At 42.5% G+C, this 16,005-nt stretch overlaps 1 protein-coding gene across 1 annotated transcript in view; it reads right to left on the bottom strand.

Moving 5' to 3' along the window:
• Nucleotides 1–2,862: 2,862 nt before the first annotated feature.
• Nucleotides 2,863–16,005, bottom strand: part of DPF3 (double PHD fingers 3) — a 203,059-nt gene continuing 189,916 nt past the window's right edge. The window contains exons 9-11 of the mRNA XM_024218832.3: nucleotides 9,942–10,054; nucleotides 7,872–7,953; nucleotides 2,863–2,990 (exon numbers count right to left, since the gene is read on the bottom strand). Of these exons, the coding sequence (XP_024074600.1) occupies nucleotides 2,920–2,990; nucleotides 7,872–7,953; nucleotides 9,942–10,054 (266 nt within the window). The 3' untranslated portion in view covers nucleotides 2,863–2,919. The remainder of the gene's footprint in view (nucleotides 2,991–7,871; nucleotides 7,954–9,941; nucleotides 10,055–16,005) is intronic.

Genomic DNA, 16,005 nt, shown 5'->3' on the forward strand with positions numbered 1-16,005 from the left:
GCTAAGAATTATTACTGAGTGGAATGTACCTGCCTATTGCCTAAGAATAAGGCTGTGAATCAGGGAGAATAAGTTGCAGGAACATCTTAATGTCAGAGAGGTGAAAGCTTTGGATCTATCAGGCTGCTAGAAGTTAACTGGAACTGTCTGTGCAAATAGATATGTGAGAGTAAAGCCTGAATGAATGATATGTAACTGGACCATGACAAGAAAGTTACTATTAATTTGAACTCATACATTTGGATTCTGGACTGTAGCTAACTAACTCTGCCTTGGTAGATTAGATATGGGATACAGAGGCTGTAAAACAATCAGTTCTTGTTAATGCTTTGAGTAGAGGGACACAGGTACAGCTGATAGGCCAACTGAGGCTCCTGGAGTCCTAGGATATGGGCCGCTGCTGTAGTCTCCTGAAAGTGCAGGGTGGAAATGACACAGCTAAACCCTTGTAAGTTTTCATGAGGGTTTAATTGAAACAACAGGCAAATATGAAAGTCATGGCAATTTATTTTGATTAACAAATGTATGCAAATGTGTGTGCAAATAAGCTGTGGCCATCCAGCTCCTCGCAAGCTGCCAGTGCAAAAGGTTTGGGCATCTGTACCAAAAGGTTTGGGCATCTCTAGCGTCTTGTATCCTACTCAGTCTCTAGTTATGGATCCAGAATATCTGCCAGGGGAAGCTAAGAAGGCAATGTGCATGGGAGCGTTGAGGAAATGTGACAGACTCCCTTAGCTCTTCCTAAGGGGATTCTAACAGATGGGAGGGAGCTGAAAAGAAAGGCGATGGCCGCTCAGAGATTTGGATGAGACAATGGGGATGAATAGTTTGAAGTGCTTCAGCATGTTGCCCAATGAGGTTGAAAGAAAGTTGGTCATTTAAAGTTTTAAAATGGTTTTGTTTAAACAGTATGTAAATCATCTTATTGTAGCTGTGTGGACACAAATCCTATTTGATGGTCTAGGATTGTATAATGTAGGCCTGTCGTAGAAATTTAAGCTCCTATCTTCCCCTCCCAATGCGTGACACAGAGAGATGATTTTTGCACACTTTTCAACTGACACTATCTAGTAGTTTGGGGACGCTAAATTTGGGCATTGTCCCCTACTAATGGATTAAATTAATCCCAGGAGAAGACAATAGAGCTGCACGAGGGGTAGATTTGGTGCAATAGGGCTAGAAATAAAGTGCTCAGGAACCACCTTGGAATTTAAAGAAAACAGTTTTTGTGGGATTGAAACAATTCTAGAGCAGTTTTGTGAACTCACACACAACTGCACTGTGTGTGAGTTCACGAGAACAAGACTGAGAAACTGACCAGACTGGTTTCTGTGTTCAAGCTGAAAGAAGTAAAAAAGCTAAACAAACCACATAAAAAATGAAAAGTAAATTAAATTTATACAGTTCATTTAAATTTAATAGTCTGAGGTGTTATTAGTAACACAGGGAAGGACCTTTTTTAAACTAAATTACATTTATTTTGACAATGTCAATTTAAATCCTCAGGGTGAATAATTTTGCAGAGAGGCTTCAATTAATATATATATCCCAAATGCAATCTTAGTGTCCTTACCACCTTGCATAGGCATCCTGAGTCACTCATGCTGCTTGGGATTCATCAACCTATATTACATTCCTCCTCTCATGCAAGCTTTTAAATCTGTTTATAAACAGATTTTATATCACACCCAAGATAGGACAATTCTTGTATACTTGGTAGAATCAGGAGTAGCATATTTGCAACCTTAAAAATCATATTTTTTTAAAAATAGTCCTTACATGTTTGACCCCTTAGATTACTGAAATGGAGAAGATTGTTTAAAAAAAAAAGCACTTATACTCCATTGATGCTTTTGTTTTGTTGTTGTTCACTTTTCTCCATTTCACTTAGTTTGGACAGCGAATTACAGTGACGCTTCCTGGTTCTGATACATGAGCTCAATGCTATTTCGTTTGGGTGTGCTACACAGCAGGGGACTGTTTAAATAAAGGAAAGCTATTTTTATTTAAATTTTAAAACCACCATGACAATCTTTCTTTTCAGGTTCTGTAAACCATTACTCCTCACCTCTTTTTAAATAAAAAACAGGCTTTTGGATCTGAACTATATAACAGCGCCACTTTAAGATGGTCTCCCTGAACATTAAAAAAAGCTGGAGGGGGTGGAGTAGGTGTCTCTGAGTCTATATATATATTCCATTCTTCTTTCATTTACAGTAAAATCAAATATCTAATATCAGTAAAATCAAAGGGTTTGATGATTCAGCAAAGAAACTGTCACCCAAGGAATTTTAGATCAGTTCCTGTCTCAGTGGCAATATGCTCGCGTTATTCACGACTCAGGAAGAACAGAGCTACCACAACCTTCAAAGCCTCTCTAGATCTACACAGTGTTGCAGTAAAGTGGTTTTCAGTCAAGCCTGTGAGGAGTAACAATTCCCAACATCCCAACCAAAGCATATCATCAGTAGTGCTTTGGGAACTATGTTGCTATTTCTTTCTTTACAAAGAATATCAAACAAAAAAGCACAAGGCCGCACAAAATTGACTCCTTGGTATCAGTATAACAATTTCCCCCTTAACATAATGCATGTGAGCCTATTACAATACAGCATCAACCATGCACAGCAGTGAAGAGATTCCATTTGGAGAATTAAAAGGAGAACATGTTTCTTCTAGTAGAACCCAGGAGTTACTATATTAGTGAAATCTTACTCTTTGACAATAAATACCATTGTTATCTCTTCTTATACTTGAGTGTCCATTCTCTTCGATGTGTTTGTGTGTGTGTGTGTGTGTGTGTGTGAGTGCGCACGCACGTGTGTGTGTGCGCGCATGTGTGTGTCTGTGTTCTGGATGGGAACTGTGCGCTGGTACCACAACTCCAGGAGCAAATTGCATCTTGATCCCTGGAGCTCCTTAGGCTTGAAAGCCAAAAGCTGATGCTCTCTCTCTGAGTAGTTCCCGGCACAAATGACAACTCCAGCTCCCTGTAAATCAATGAAAAATCAATCAATCTCACATGCACAGTATTAACTCTGAATACTGAGACTGTATGCTAGGGATGGTTTCAATGGGACTGAAGGTATCTGCCCCAACTGGAATTTCCAATGTATTTCTGAAGCAAGTACAGCATTGCTCCTTTCCCGCTGGTGTTGTTCACTTAGAGTCAGACTAACCCCAGAAGTTACTGGTCAGTTGTGATGTGCAGCCTCACAATACTTTTTGCCATTTGATAACTTAATCCCGGCACTTCCCAATTAAACAGAAATCTTGGCTATTCAATTTCCAAAAAGTTTCTCCCTGTCAGTTTGGTTTCCTCTTTAGCAAAATTTAAAAAAACATAAAACTCCTGTGGTCTTACACATCATGGCTACATAGTTGATTCATAATTATTCTTGTCTCAGCCCTGTTAGACATTCCAGTACACTCCATTAGAATCATTCTGTAGGCCTCTGTCAGTTTCTATTGGGCTCTATTGATTTTAATTGGAGGCCCACCAACCTCAAGAACTAGTAGATCAATGGGCCAGTTCTTATGTTCCAAAACCAACTAACAAATCAGAACCAGCAGAAACACTTTCAAGTGCAATTTCTTCCAAGGACATAACTATGTACTGAATATAATACAGATCTGAAAATGTCTCCCTTTCCAAGGTACAGATGGTCTGAACAGCACTGAAAACTACCCTAAATAGTTTTTGGCTAGTCTAAATATGTCAAGGAGGCACTGCACATGCTGCCTGAACACAACAAGAAGATGGAGTCTCACTGGCCATTATAACTCCATGTTTAATGACATTGTATGTGGATTAACAAAAACAAAACCATTCCCATAAAACATTAGAGACAGGCCTAAACCATAAGACCATCTCTAATTAGGGCATTTATAAACTCTACTGGGGAAGAAAAGGAGAGATTCCTTACCTCTACAGTAACTGGAGTTCTTCAAGATGTTTTGACCCTATGGGTGCACCATGTGTGTGCATGCGCACCCATGCGCCTTTCATCAGAGATTTTTCAGCAACAGCATCCATGGGTCTGTGCCTGCACCCACACATCTTCATGCTCCAGATGGAGAATATATAGGGAGGGGCAGACCTGCCATTGCTCCAGTTTCTTCTCAACCCCAAAGTTCAAAGGCAAGGACTCTGAAGCAGAGAGGAAAGGGAGGGCAGAGTGGAGTACCCCTAGGGACATAATATTTCAAAGAACTCCAGTTACTGTACAGGTAAGAAACCTCTCCTTCTTGAAGTTATTGTTCCTATGGGGGCTCCATGTTAGGTGACTCCCAAACAGTACCTCAGGTACGGAGAAGGGTACTGAGCAGACAAGTTCAGAACAGTTTGGCGCACAGCCTCACCAAAGGCTGCAGCTGATCTAGAGGTGTGAACGACAACATAATGCTGGGAAAAGGTGTGCACCAATGACCAGATGGCAGCTTTGCAAATGTCTGGAATGATATGTTCTTAAGTGGGGTTATAGAGGTGGATTTCACCCTAGTGGAATGAGCAGTTCCCAACATAGATGGTGTAGCCCAAAAGCTTCAAAACATGCTAAGATACATCCTAAGACCCATTTAGATAGTCTTTGGTTGAAAAGAGGAGCTCCTTTCATTCTCTCTGAAGTAGAGACAACAAGTCTAGGAGAGGATTTGAAGGGTTTAGTCTTGTTGAGATAGAAAGCAAGGGCTCTTTTCACATCTAAAGTTTTGAGACTGGTCTCTTCCATTGAAGCATGAGATTTGGGGTAAAAAAGAGCAGTAGCTGAATGTCCTGGTTGATGTGAAAGTCTGATGAGACTTCAGATAAGAAGCAAGCATGAGGACAAAGTCACCTTGCCTCGGTAGAACACAGTACATGGTGGATCAGTCATAAGAGCTCCCAATTCACTTATTCTTCTGGCTGAAGCAATGGCTATGAGGAATGCAGGTTTTTGCAGCAGGGAATAACTCCCCATATGTTCAAAGGGGGTTTCTCAAGGTATTGAGAACTAAATTAAGGTTCCAAAGTGGAGTAGACTGTCCTATGTGAGGAAAGAGGTTGGCCAATCCCTTCAGGAATCTTGTAGTGGCAGGTTGCACAAAAAGTGACACCCCTTCAACTGGCTGGTGAAAGGCTGTAATGGCAGCCAGGTGAACTTTAATAGAGCTGAATGATAAGCCTACATTTTGTTTTCAATTTAATAGGTAGACATGTTTGATAGAGAGGTAAGACTCAGAGAGAGAGAATGACAGCTGTTCACCAAAGTCAGAAATGACAGTTCAGCCTACTGTTTAACGCTGGGTCCAGGGTGGGCAGAGACCAGAAACAAGCCAAGGTCAGTACCAGGACAGAAGTTGAATGCCAGAGCTAGAGGGTAAACTAGAGTTATAGGCCAGGGACAGAGCCAGGGATCAAAGCCAGAAGCTAATGGAGAATGGGCTGGAGCAAAAGCAGGAGCAGGGACTGGAACAAGGCAAGCACAGTTGCAGATATGATATGCATTTAGCAGCTGCTGATCTGCTGGGAGGCCAGTTTTATAAGCAGAGCTGCTAAACCAGCTGCCAATGAGGAGCTGTGGCTACTGTGTCAGTTCCAAGGCAGTGAAGCTGGGCTCAATGGTTGCAGTGAAGTTAGTCAGGGTGCAGGTCAGCAGCTGGTCCGAGATGGTCTGGCCCCTCACAGTAGGTTTTCCTCAGGACAGGCTTCCTACTATTCAGCAGCACAGACTGCAGCTCAAGAGAACAATCCTGTTCTAGGCCCAAGAGCCATCGAGGAGCCAAACCCAGAGGTGTAATAAAGTGAGATTAGGGTGGGAACTATATTTGTCTCAACCATTTTGGAGCTAAGAGGATAACCACTGCTTTCTACTGTTTCAGCCTATTCAGGACTCTGAGGAGCAATGGTGTTGATAAGTGTATAGCAGAACCCGAGGCTAAGGGCTGAAGAAGGAATCTTCCAGGGAGTTGTGACCAAGTCCTCCCCTAAGGCAGAGGTGATGGCATTTTGTATTGGAGTCACGAAGAGGTCTATCGCTGAAGAACCCCAGGTGAGAAAGATCTTCCGAAAAACAGTATTGCTCAGTTCTTATTTGTGATCCTGGCACACATGTCTGCTCAGAGTGTCTGCAAAGGTGTTCTGCAGACCCGGTAGATGGGCTGAGATGTCAATTTGGTGGGTGAGACACCAGTTCCAGAGCTTTATTTCCTCTGCACATAAAGATTGGGATGTTGCGCCTCCTTGGTGGTTGACGTAGTATATCATCGCTCGGTTGTCTGTCATGCCTCTTACGGAGTGACCCTGGATCCTGAGTAGGAAGTGAAGGGATACATATTGGACTGCCCTGAGCTCAATAACGTTGATGTAGAGCAACAATTCCTGTGGGCCCATTTGCCCTGTGCTGTGGAGTCCTGAAAGTGAGCTCCCCAACCTCGCATGGATGCATCTATGAGGATGATCCTTGTGGTAGGTGAATCCTTGTGGAAAATGAATGCAAAAATGTAAAACCTTCTTCTGTTGAATTTGGGAGGAACCAATTCAATTCCCCCAGTAACAGGAGGAATTGAGCTTCCTGCTTCAAGAGACCCTGATGAGAAGGGTTTTTGAAAAGGGACAGGGAGAAGGGGGAAGGAATTGAATGGGATGGTGTATCCTAATGAAATTATTTCCAGTATCCATCTGTTTGATGAGCTCCCAGGAAGGTGTGAAATGGGAGAGAGAATCCCCATAAGTGGATGGAGGACAGAATGTTACACCGTAGGATTCATACAGCATGGTGATTCATGACTGTCAACCAATAGGCCAAAATGGCCACTTGGATGAAGTTGGTGACTAGAAGGCAGCAATAGAATACTGCTTGTGGAAGGTGAAATACTGAACTGGGCGAGACTGTTGGACTGTCTGTGACTTGTTATATTTTTGTTGTTGTTGTTGCAGGGATGTAAATTCCCAAGGATTGCAGGGTCTTTGTGAGAGTTCAGGGACTCATCTGTCTGATTGCTGAAGAGCTTGGACCCTTCCAAGGGAAGATCTTCTAATGTATTCTACACTTCTCTAGGAAGACCAGAGGATTGCAGCCATGAACCTCGACACATAAATATAACTGAAGACATAAAGTGAAAGGCTGTGCCAGTCACACTGAGTAAGGCTTGCAAGGATGCTTTGGCAATTGTCTCTTCTTCTGAAATAAGGGCTTGAAATTGGTCCTTCTGCTCCTGTGGCAGATGGTCAATAAAATATTTGATGTAATTGGTGGAGTTGTACTTCACCAACAAGGCATCCCTGAACTGTAGCGCAGCTGAAGAATAACTCTTGCATCCAAGTATCAAAGGGGTAGCCACGTTAGTCTGGATCTGTAAAAGCAGCAAAGAGTCCTGTGGCATCTTATAGACTAACAGACGTATAGGAGCATGAGCTTTCGTGGGTGAATCTTCGGATGCATCCTTGCAAGCCTTATTCAGTGTGGCTGGCACAGCCTTTCACTTTAGGACAGCCTACTCCCCACATTCTCCAACATGGAGTATTGTAAACTCCCCATATTTGAGAGGTAGATTAATGTTAATCAGGGCCCAGACCCACCAAATTATCAGCCCTCATCCCCACTAGACAGGAGACTTCTAGCTCAGGCTTTCCCCAGTACAGAATCTCCAGCCCTTCCAAATGGTCTCTTGTTTTCCTTCAGGACTGGGTCCTTGATCTGCCTCCCTGGTAGCCAACTGTCAGCAATCAGATGTGCACTACAAAGCTACCTGACATTTTGCCTCTGCCTCATTGCTCTAAGTCTGGTTCCCAATTCCTTCACCCACCTTGCCCAAGACCACCTTCTGAATTTCCTCCCTCCTCCCCATGGGCCCTGCTGTGGCTCTCGATGTAGACTTCCAGAACATGTTACCTTCTGGAGGTTCAGACACTGGTGGGTTTAAGCAATACATGTGATAGCCACGGTCGCAGTCATCACAGAAGAGCAGCTGGTCCTGAAGCAGAATTGTTGGCGGGGAGAAGGGGGAAAGCAAGAGAGAGAGAGAGACAGAGAGAATGTTGATTAGTCTATTGCTGAGGTGGGAACACAAGCATATGTAAATCAGTACTGCACACATTTGAACACAGCTTTAACAATAAGCACATAGGGAACATGAATGGATTTACAAAACCTCACATTTCTGCTTCCAGGGTCAACCACCCACACTCTCCTCACTTTGCCACAATGACCCCTTCTGGCCACATCTGAGTTGAACAAGACAGTTTGAGTTTCTAACTGATAAATCTCCCTTTGAGCTGGGGGAATGCACTAGCAAGATCAGATAAACAGAGAGACATTTGCCCCCAGACCACACCCATATATGAGATTGGATATACTTCTTTATACCCTCATAGACTTTAAGGCCAGAATGGACCATCATGGTCATCTAGTCTGACCTGCACATTGCAGGCCACAGAATCTCGTAATAGGCCACTCCTGTAATAGACCCATAACCTCTGGCTGAGTTACTGAAGTCCTCAAATCATGATTTAAAAACTTCAAGTTACACAGAATTCACCGTTTACTCTAGTTCAAACCAGCAAGTGACCCAGGCCTCATGCTGCAGAGGAAAGCAAAAAAAACCTCCAAGGGTGTCTGCTAATCTGACCCAGAATGAAATTCGTTTCCGACCCCAAAAATGGTGATCAGTTAGACCCTGAACATGTGAACAAGACCTACCAGCCAGAGACCCTAGAAAGAATTATCTGTAGTAACAGAGAGTCCTCCCCATCTAGTGTCCCATCTCCATCCATTTGGGATATTTGCTACTAGCAGCCACAGATGGGCTACATGCCATTGTCTCAATAATATATCACCTCCTCCATAAACTTATCAAGCTCAGTCTTGAAACCAGTTGGGTTTTTGCCCCCACTGCTTCCCTTGGAAGGCTGTTACAGAAACCTTCACCTAATTTTAAGCCTAAACTTGCTGATGGCCAGTTTATATCCAATGTGTTCTTCTTTCAGCACTGGCCCTTTCAGCACTTAAATAACTCCGCTCCCTCCCTGGTACTTATCCCACTGATTTATTTCCCATCAGCCTTCATTTGGTTAGGTTAAACAAGCCAAGCTTAAGTCTCCTCTCAAAAGGTAGGTTCTCCATTCCTCTGATCATTTCTGGTGTTACCTATTCCAGAGCATCCCCTCTTGCCAGGACCCTTTTACTCTCCAGCCTGGACAGAACAAATTTTGCAAAGTTCAGCAGGTTAGTGAGGGGGGTCTGTAAATGAGCTGTTCCTATCACGAGGACTGTAGCTCTTCACATTGTCACAAAAAACTATGTTCGGGTGGGTGACACCCATATACTGCACTGAAAATCCCCCCTTCGCTCTTAAAACAGAATGCACCCAGACTCTTAAGATTTTTCTGTTTTATTGCTAAAAACAAAATCCAGAGAGCTGCTTGACGTTTATCTTGCTATGGAGCAAAGGAAATAGACTAGATTATCAATAAAAAGTCCCTTCCAACCCGAATGTTTCCATGGTTTTGGGTTTTATCATAAAGATTGAAGTTCATATGAGCTTCAAATTGGGTGACATGGGAGATTAGTAATAGGAGATATACCTGCCATCTCTAGACCACCACCCATTCAAACCCAGCCCAGATCACAGCTGTTCAATGACCTATGTGACATTGGGTTTGTGGCTTCAGTCCAGTTTCTATGGGACAAGTGTCCAAATCACAAATACTATCATCTAAATTGGCCTTATATGGCACCCATGATAATCTCAGGAGAGACAAATGCTTAAATGAGTTACTGCAACTGGACTAGAGAGGTTCTTTCCAAGTCAGGGCTCAGGAATACTGAAGGAGCAATGGAGGAGTGACCCATCGCTGCTGCCAGTGTTTTACAGTTTTGTAGTGAAACACAGGACAGTATTCTAGGGCAGTCATTGCAGTTGCTTTCACCAGCACTAATTTACATTAAAAAAAACCAACTCACATCATTTTCAGAGGTCCCGCAAAGGCTGCAGGATTTGCACTCAATGCATTGCCACTTATAGGTTTTTACAGCCTCCGTCATGTTTGTGGTGAATTGCAGGCAGGTAGGGTGTCCTGGAGAAAATTGGAGAGGACTGTCATTATTACTGGTTACTTTTTTAATGACTTGTTATTAAATTGGGGGACAAAATGCACATGGACATGGACTGATCACAACATGGGCTGCAACTAGCGGATACCGAAGAGGAAAGCAGGCATTAACCCTTTCGCTGCTGGGCACACAAAAAATCAGAGTAATCCCTGCCCAATTCCCCATTGGCAAAGCAGTAATTTGTTCAGAGCTCTTAAAAACATTTTAAAAAGAAAGTGAGAGAAAGAAAGAAATCAGAAGCTCCCACTTTCAGAGGGAACTCATCCATCTTAATAGGAATGGAATTATGTTTTAACTGGCAGTTAATTCAGCCTGATTGAAGGACTTGGTTGCAATGAGATTTTATTCCTCTTTTCAAAGCTTCCCTTCCCACTGTCCAAAGATTTACAAATAAAAGAGTGATTCTGTAAACTTTGCTTGAGTGGGAGCAGCAGGGTATGGAAAAGGGGCAAGGGATAGCATGAAGGGGGTGGTTTTTTTAAGAGCTCTGTGCTACTCACGTTGGTTGGCAGAGAAGAAACCAAATTGCATAGCTAACCCTCCAGGTTAAAAAAAAACAAAAACAAAAAGCCACCAACTCCCGCAAACGAACTAACCAAAAGGAATAAATAAGGGAAAGCTAGCAAAACAGTCACATCTATTTGGGAAGGACAAATTGCCAGAGTGACAACCCTCTCCCCTACATGCGTGTCGACTCCAGCTTTGTGAAACAGCAGTACCACGGTAGCGGGGTCAGCAATGGGCTTTCTGGAGGGGGGAAATATAAACAAACAAGCAAACCAAGGTAGGATGAGTGTTCCTTCTGCAAAACAGAACAAGAGAAAAAAAGCCACACCACCGAAATAAAGTACTATACCCAAAGATCACCATTCAAGGTTGAAACAGTCTTTGGTCACCTGGAGTTAAATATGGTCTTCCTTCTCAGAAAACATTACGTTTTTCACCCCTCTGTTGTACATACAAGTATTAACACTGCATACTGCATGGGAGAAAGTGGTCTATAAAGGAAGTGTGTGTGTACGTATATAAGACACACACACACTAAATGTAGTTTTGGACATCTTCAGGAATATTGTACAAATACACAATCTTTTGCCTCTTGCACACCTGCTATTATTGGGCAGCTATCAATAGGGAGAGAAAAAAAAGCCTTTTAACTTCATTGTTGTAGGAACATTTGTAGGAAGGTGGTCAGAGTAGAAAAGTGGAAGATATTTTGCTAGTAAAGAAATTAAGGTCTGTCATTCCTTAGTGGTTACAAATGTGCATGTGAGAATGTACCTTTCACTACCAAATCCCTCAGCAATGTTTCTCTCCTTCTGTTGTACTTTCCCATAATTAGTATACAATATTTGGAAGCTGGTATTTTCTCAGCAGTTACGTAAATGATTTCTCAGTGGCTGGGTAACCCAATAATGCTGACAGAGAATAGCCCTTCTTATAAATCAGTTATTATACAGTCACCAATTGCTGCAGGATTCTGGGTCTCTAGTTATGCTAGTGTGGGATCGGCGTGAGAACTAAGGACATCTAGTGGTAAAATACATGTTCATAAATTAAGAAATGAACAGAACATAAAGGGGAGGCAGTATTAAAGGAAGGAGAAATCAGTGTCAGAGTCTGTTAATGTTATTCTCTTAAGAGCTGGAATAAACAGTCTCATTGAGAGTAGTGACAGGCCCAGACCAAAACCCTGGCTAAGAAGAACCCCTATTTTTGGAGTGTTTTAAATCTCAGCACAGAACTAGATCCAGATTTTGCAAACGGCACCTATCGTTATGATGGATCAAACCAAAACCAAGGATCTGCACATCCTGAACTATGAGGTGTCCAGACACAGATTTTGTGACTTGAGCTCATCTCTAACTGAGAGTGACTCAGGGGATTATTGCTGAGATGGCACCTGCAGAACCTGACATGACACTTGGTTGGTCCTCCAGGGTTAACTCCCGGCAAAAACAGAAGTTCATTTTAATGTCAGTAATCTGAACAAGCACACCACACAACATGTAAGAGAAGAGTTCATTGCAACAGCAACTAATTGATGTCCACAAAGACTGCAAAGTGCTGGGATATATCAAGCAAACCCACTCAGACAGGGACCCCATGCACTAATCACAGAGTTACTAGCTTCAGTCACACATGAAATCAGCACCGGGAGGAATGGAATGAAATTTAACAGAAAGTAAATTAAGGCTCAATATGCACACACGCACGCACACACAAACCCTGCATTGTCTGTTACTCTTGACAACATCTCCATCCTGCCTGGCAATCAGACCCATAACCCAGGAATCATTCCCTCTCTTTGCCCCATATATCCAGACTGTTTCAAAATCTTTCCATTCTTCTTCCATAATGTTTTTAGAATCCTGCTTTTTATTGTCCAGACTCAAAACCTCTGACCAAGGCACTCATCACCACATGCCATAAGTACTGTAACCTGCTCTTCTTCAGCTTCCCTGACACCAACATCACCTTCTTCCAGTCCATATAGAGCACAGCTGCTAAAGCCGTACTTCTTGCCTGTTCTTCTGGCCACATCCTCTTCCTTTTTGAATCCCTCTATTAACTTCCCCTCTTACACCACATGAAGTTCAAGTTTTTTGTTCCCACTTTCAAGGCCCTTCCCAGTTTTACCCCTCCTTCCTTATCTATGTCTGTCTTTTACCATGTATCAGAGGGGTAGCCATGTTAGTCTGGATCTGTAAAAAGCGACAAAGAGTCCTGTGGCACCTTATAGACTAACAGACGTATTGGAGCATAAGCTTTCGTGGGTGACGAAGTGGGTATGCGTCTGACGAAATGGGTATTCACCCATGAAAGCTTATGCTCCAATACATCTGTTAGTCTATAAGATGCCACAGGACTCTTTGTCTTTTATCACGTCACCCCAGTCCTTTTCTTCTTTGCCAATGAGACCAGCCTGGACCACCTACTTCTCTACTCCCCAAAACATCTTTGCAATTTCTTACACGCTGCTCCTCGTCCAATGGATCACCTCCCTGAACTGATCCGTCCCTCTCCTTCTTTAAATCCCTTCTCAGGACTCGCATCTGCCACAAGGCCTACAAGAAATCAGCCACTTTAAGATGGCTAGGCTGAGTTGGGGAAATAATGATAATGGAGATTGTAAAACATTCCCCATTAGTCGGATCTACTAGCAGTGCCAGTCTGGCCTATTTTTAGGGGAAGTCACCTGCAAGGGGTGCCAGTTTATGCAGCCCGCCATGCCCTGTCCAGGAATTTTGTGAATGTCGAAGGGGCAACTACAGGTGGCCAAATGATTGCACATCCCTAGGACTAGCTCTCTCTGCTAGACCAGAGTTTCTTCACTTTCTGAAGAAAGAGATTGTCTCATGGATACTTGTCCTTCCAGCCTCCAAGTCAGGTTCTGATTCATGTTCACGACCCTCCTTTGTTGTGACCATAGCCCCAATCCAACTCCTCCTGCAGTCAATGGAAAGATTGCCACGGACTGCACTGGGAGTTAGATCAGGCCCTCTAATACTTGGAGAATTTGTCAATGTACAGTTCACAGCATTAAAGTCAAATGAGTTTTCTTTTCCCTGCTCTCCTTTCTGGCTCTCCAGCTTCACTCTAGACCGGCCTTGTGTTCTGCATGACACAATGGAAACTCCATAGCAGAGAGTTCCCGTGGCTATGCTCCCACAGAGCATCTAAGCTCCAGAGCAGAGCAGCTTCTGGCATTCCCCCTGCTAAGAGCGGAAGAGCCTAACTGAACCTGAGTCTGATAGACATATTTTGGTAGATTCACAGTGATAACAGAAAAAGCCTGTTTTGCAATTACAGGTATTTCTAAAAAGGCTTGCACAGACAGCAGCCCAAGAAATGGCCTAAATGACAGATGTGGTGGAGCTGTGTGCGACAGGGAGCTACAAAGGTTTTATTGCACCATGTCTGTGGTTGTGATTGCCTAGAAATACTTTTAGTTCTACAATCCTGTGATAAACTGTATTCAGGGTAGGTTGAGATGTGCAGTGAAGGTTCTGCAGTTGAAACTCAGTTAATAATCCTGATTATAACTGACTCCAGTTCAGTCTCACATACCCATATGAGCTCTGCAAGCTAACAGGAAGAAGTAGCAGCACAAATGTATTGTGTCCTTGAAGTCACTAGACAGAATGCTAAAATGCACACAGATAGTAGCTTGGTCAAAGGTTCACACAGTCACTTTTCTAACAGACTATAACTGCATTCTAACGATAACTTTCGCTATGGAACAAATGCTATAAACAACACATACAGCCAAACCTGCACTAAGGAAGGTAACAGCAAGTAAGCCCTTGGCCGTAAGCAACCAGTTTAATGCATAGATAGCCCTGAATCAGAACTCCAAATCAGAATGAACACTTGCCATCTTTGTGGACGTTCAGATCTGGATCTGAACTCTGTGGCTGAGGCCCACATGGTCAGTACTTTATAGTTCTCCCAATGTTGCTTCAAATGTCACGTTGCTTGATCTTACAGCACATCCAGTAGACAGCTGATTTGGGGGTAGGAGAGCTCATGTCAGAAATATTTTACTGGGTATGCACACAATGCTAGTATAGGCTAGTAGAGAGGAAGATTTTAACACAAATACCTTAACAAATATTTTATATCTCTCCATCCCTCACAGACTGTGTGACACTAAAGACGAGGAATGACATTGCGGCCAATAGTGATCTGCTGCATCCAGGCATTCTGCGATCAGTACAGACCTTAGAATGGCTCATTAGTGCTTCTTCAATAATGAATTCTGCATTGCAAGGTTAATTGTAACCATGTGCACTGTCACAACCACCACAGACTGTTTAAATTAACAATCCAATCAATAATCTTTTCCAAACAATAGCAGAGTTGATTTTGAGACAACAATAAGCACCAGCTTCCTTTTTTTTTAAAGAAACAAATCTAAAAATATTTATGCTAAGCAAAAGGGATTTTCACCCAGTTTCAAAAGGAACATATAATCAGCATACAGTGCAACTGTCAGACAAGATTATTGTATTTTTCAGTCCTTTCCTCAACCACGTATGTGTGGTGGGGTTTTTGTTTGTTTGTTTTTGTTTTAATCAATGGCATAATGAAAACCCATGGGGATCCTGGTTACCTTCTGTCAGTAGTCCATAAACTATTCAGGTCTTTAAACAACCACAGATAGATGGTACAGGTAGAATGTCCAATGTTGCAGCCACCCCGTATAGGTAATGGAAATTCCATGGGCAAAGTAACTGAAGAAATCAAGCGCTTCATATTGCTATGATGGAATCAGCATTGATATAACTGGTGTTGTTATTACAAGGAATTAGAGCAATTACTGAAAATAAAAGGGCAAGCTGTAATTCTAATGGGGGGTAGCATGAAAGTACAGATTCTGTCTTCACTTGTCTGCCTAAAGATATAGTTTATAATGCTTACACATGTGCAGTATTGCCAAAACCAGGCTTTCAAAAATCATGAGTCAGGCCCTGCAAAATTATGAGATTGTCTTAAAATGTATAAGATTTCTTTAAAAAATTATAAATTTGGGGTTCTTTTCATTTGCATTCTGGTGTTTGTCTCTCAGGGTCCCATTCTGAAGCTTTCCTCAGTAACCATGAAGGCTAGAAACATAAAAATATGAGAAAGCTGAAATTCTCTATAATCACAGGATTCCAGGAGCTGGAACTTTAAGAAAAAGCACCATGTGTCACAAGACTCATGATCAATTTGCAAGAATTGGAAAAACTGGGTATTTATTCTTGGCGTTTCCATAGCCCTTTCTATCATCAGAGCTCTTTCTCAAAATACTAAAGTTCTAATCATGCCAATATTTATGCATGTGAGTAGTCCTAGTGACTGAAATTGGACTATTCATGCACCTAAGTGTTTTCAGGATGAAGCCCTAATTCACTGATCATCACAATAA

Source organism: Terrapene carolina, unplaced genomic scaffold (assembly GCF_002925995.2).
Source record: "Terrapene carolina triunguis isolate 2854851 unplaced genomic scaffold, T_m_triunguis-2.0 Scaffold96, whole genome shotgun sequence".
Classification (NCBI taxonomy): Eukaryota; Metazoa; Chordata; order Testudines; family Emydidae; genus Terrapene; species Terrapene triunguis.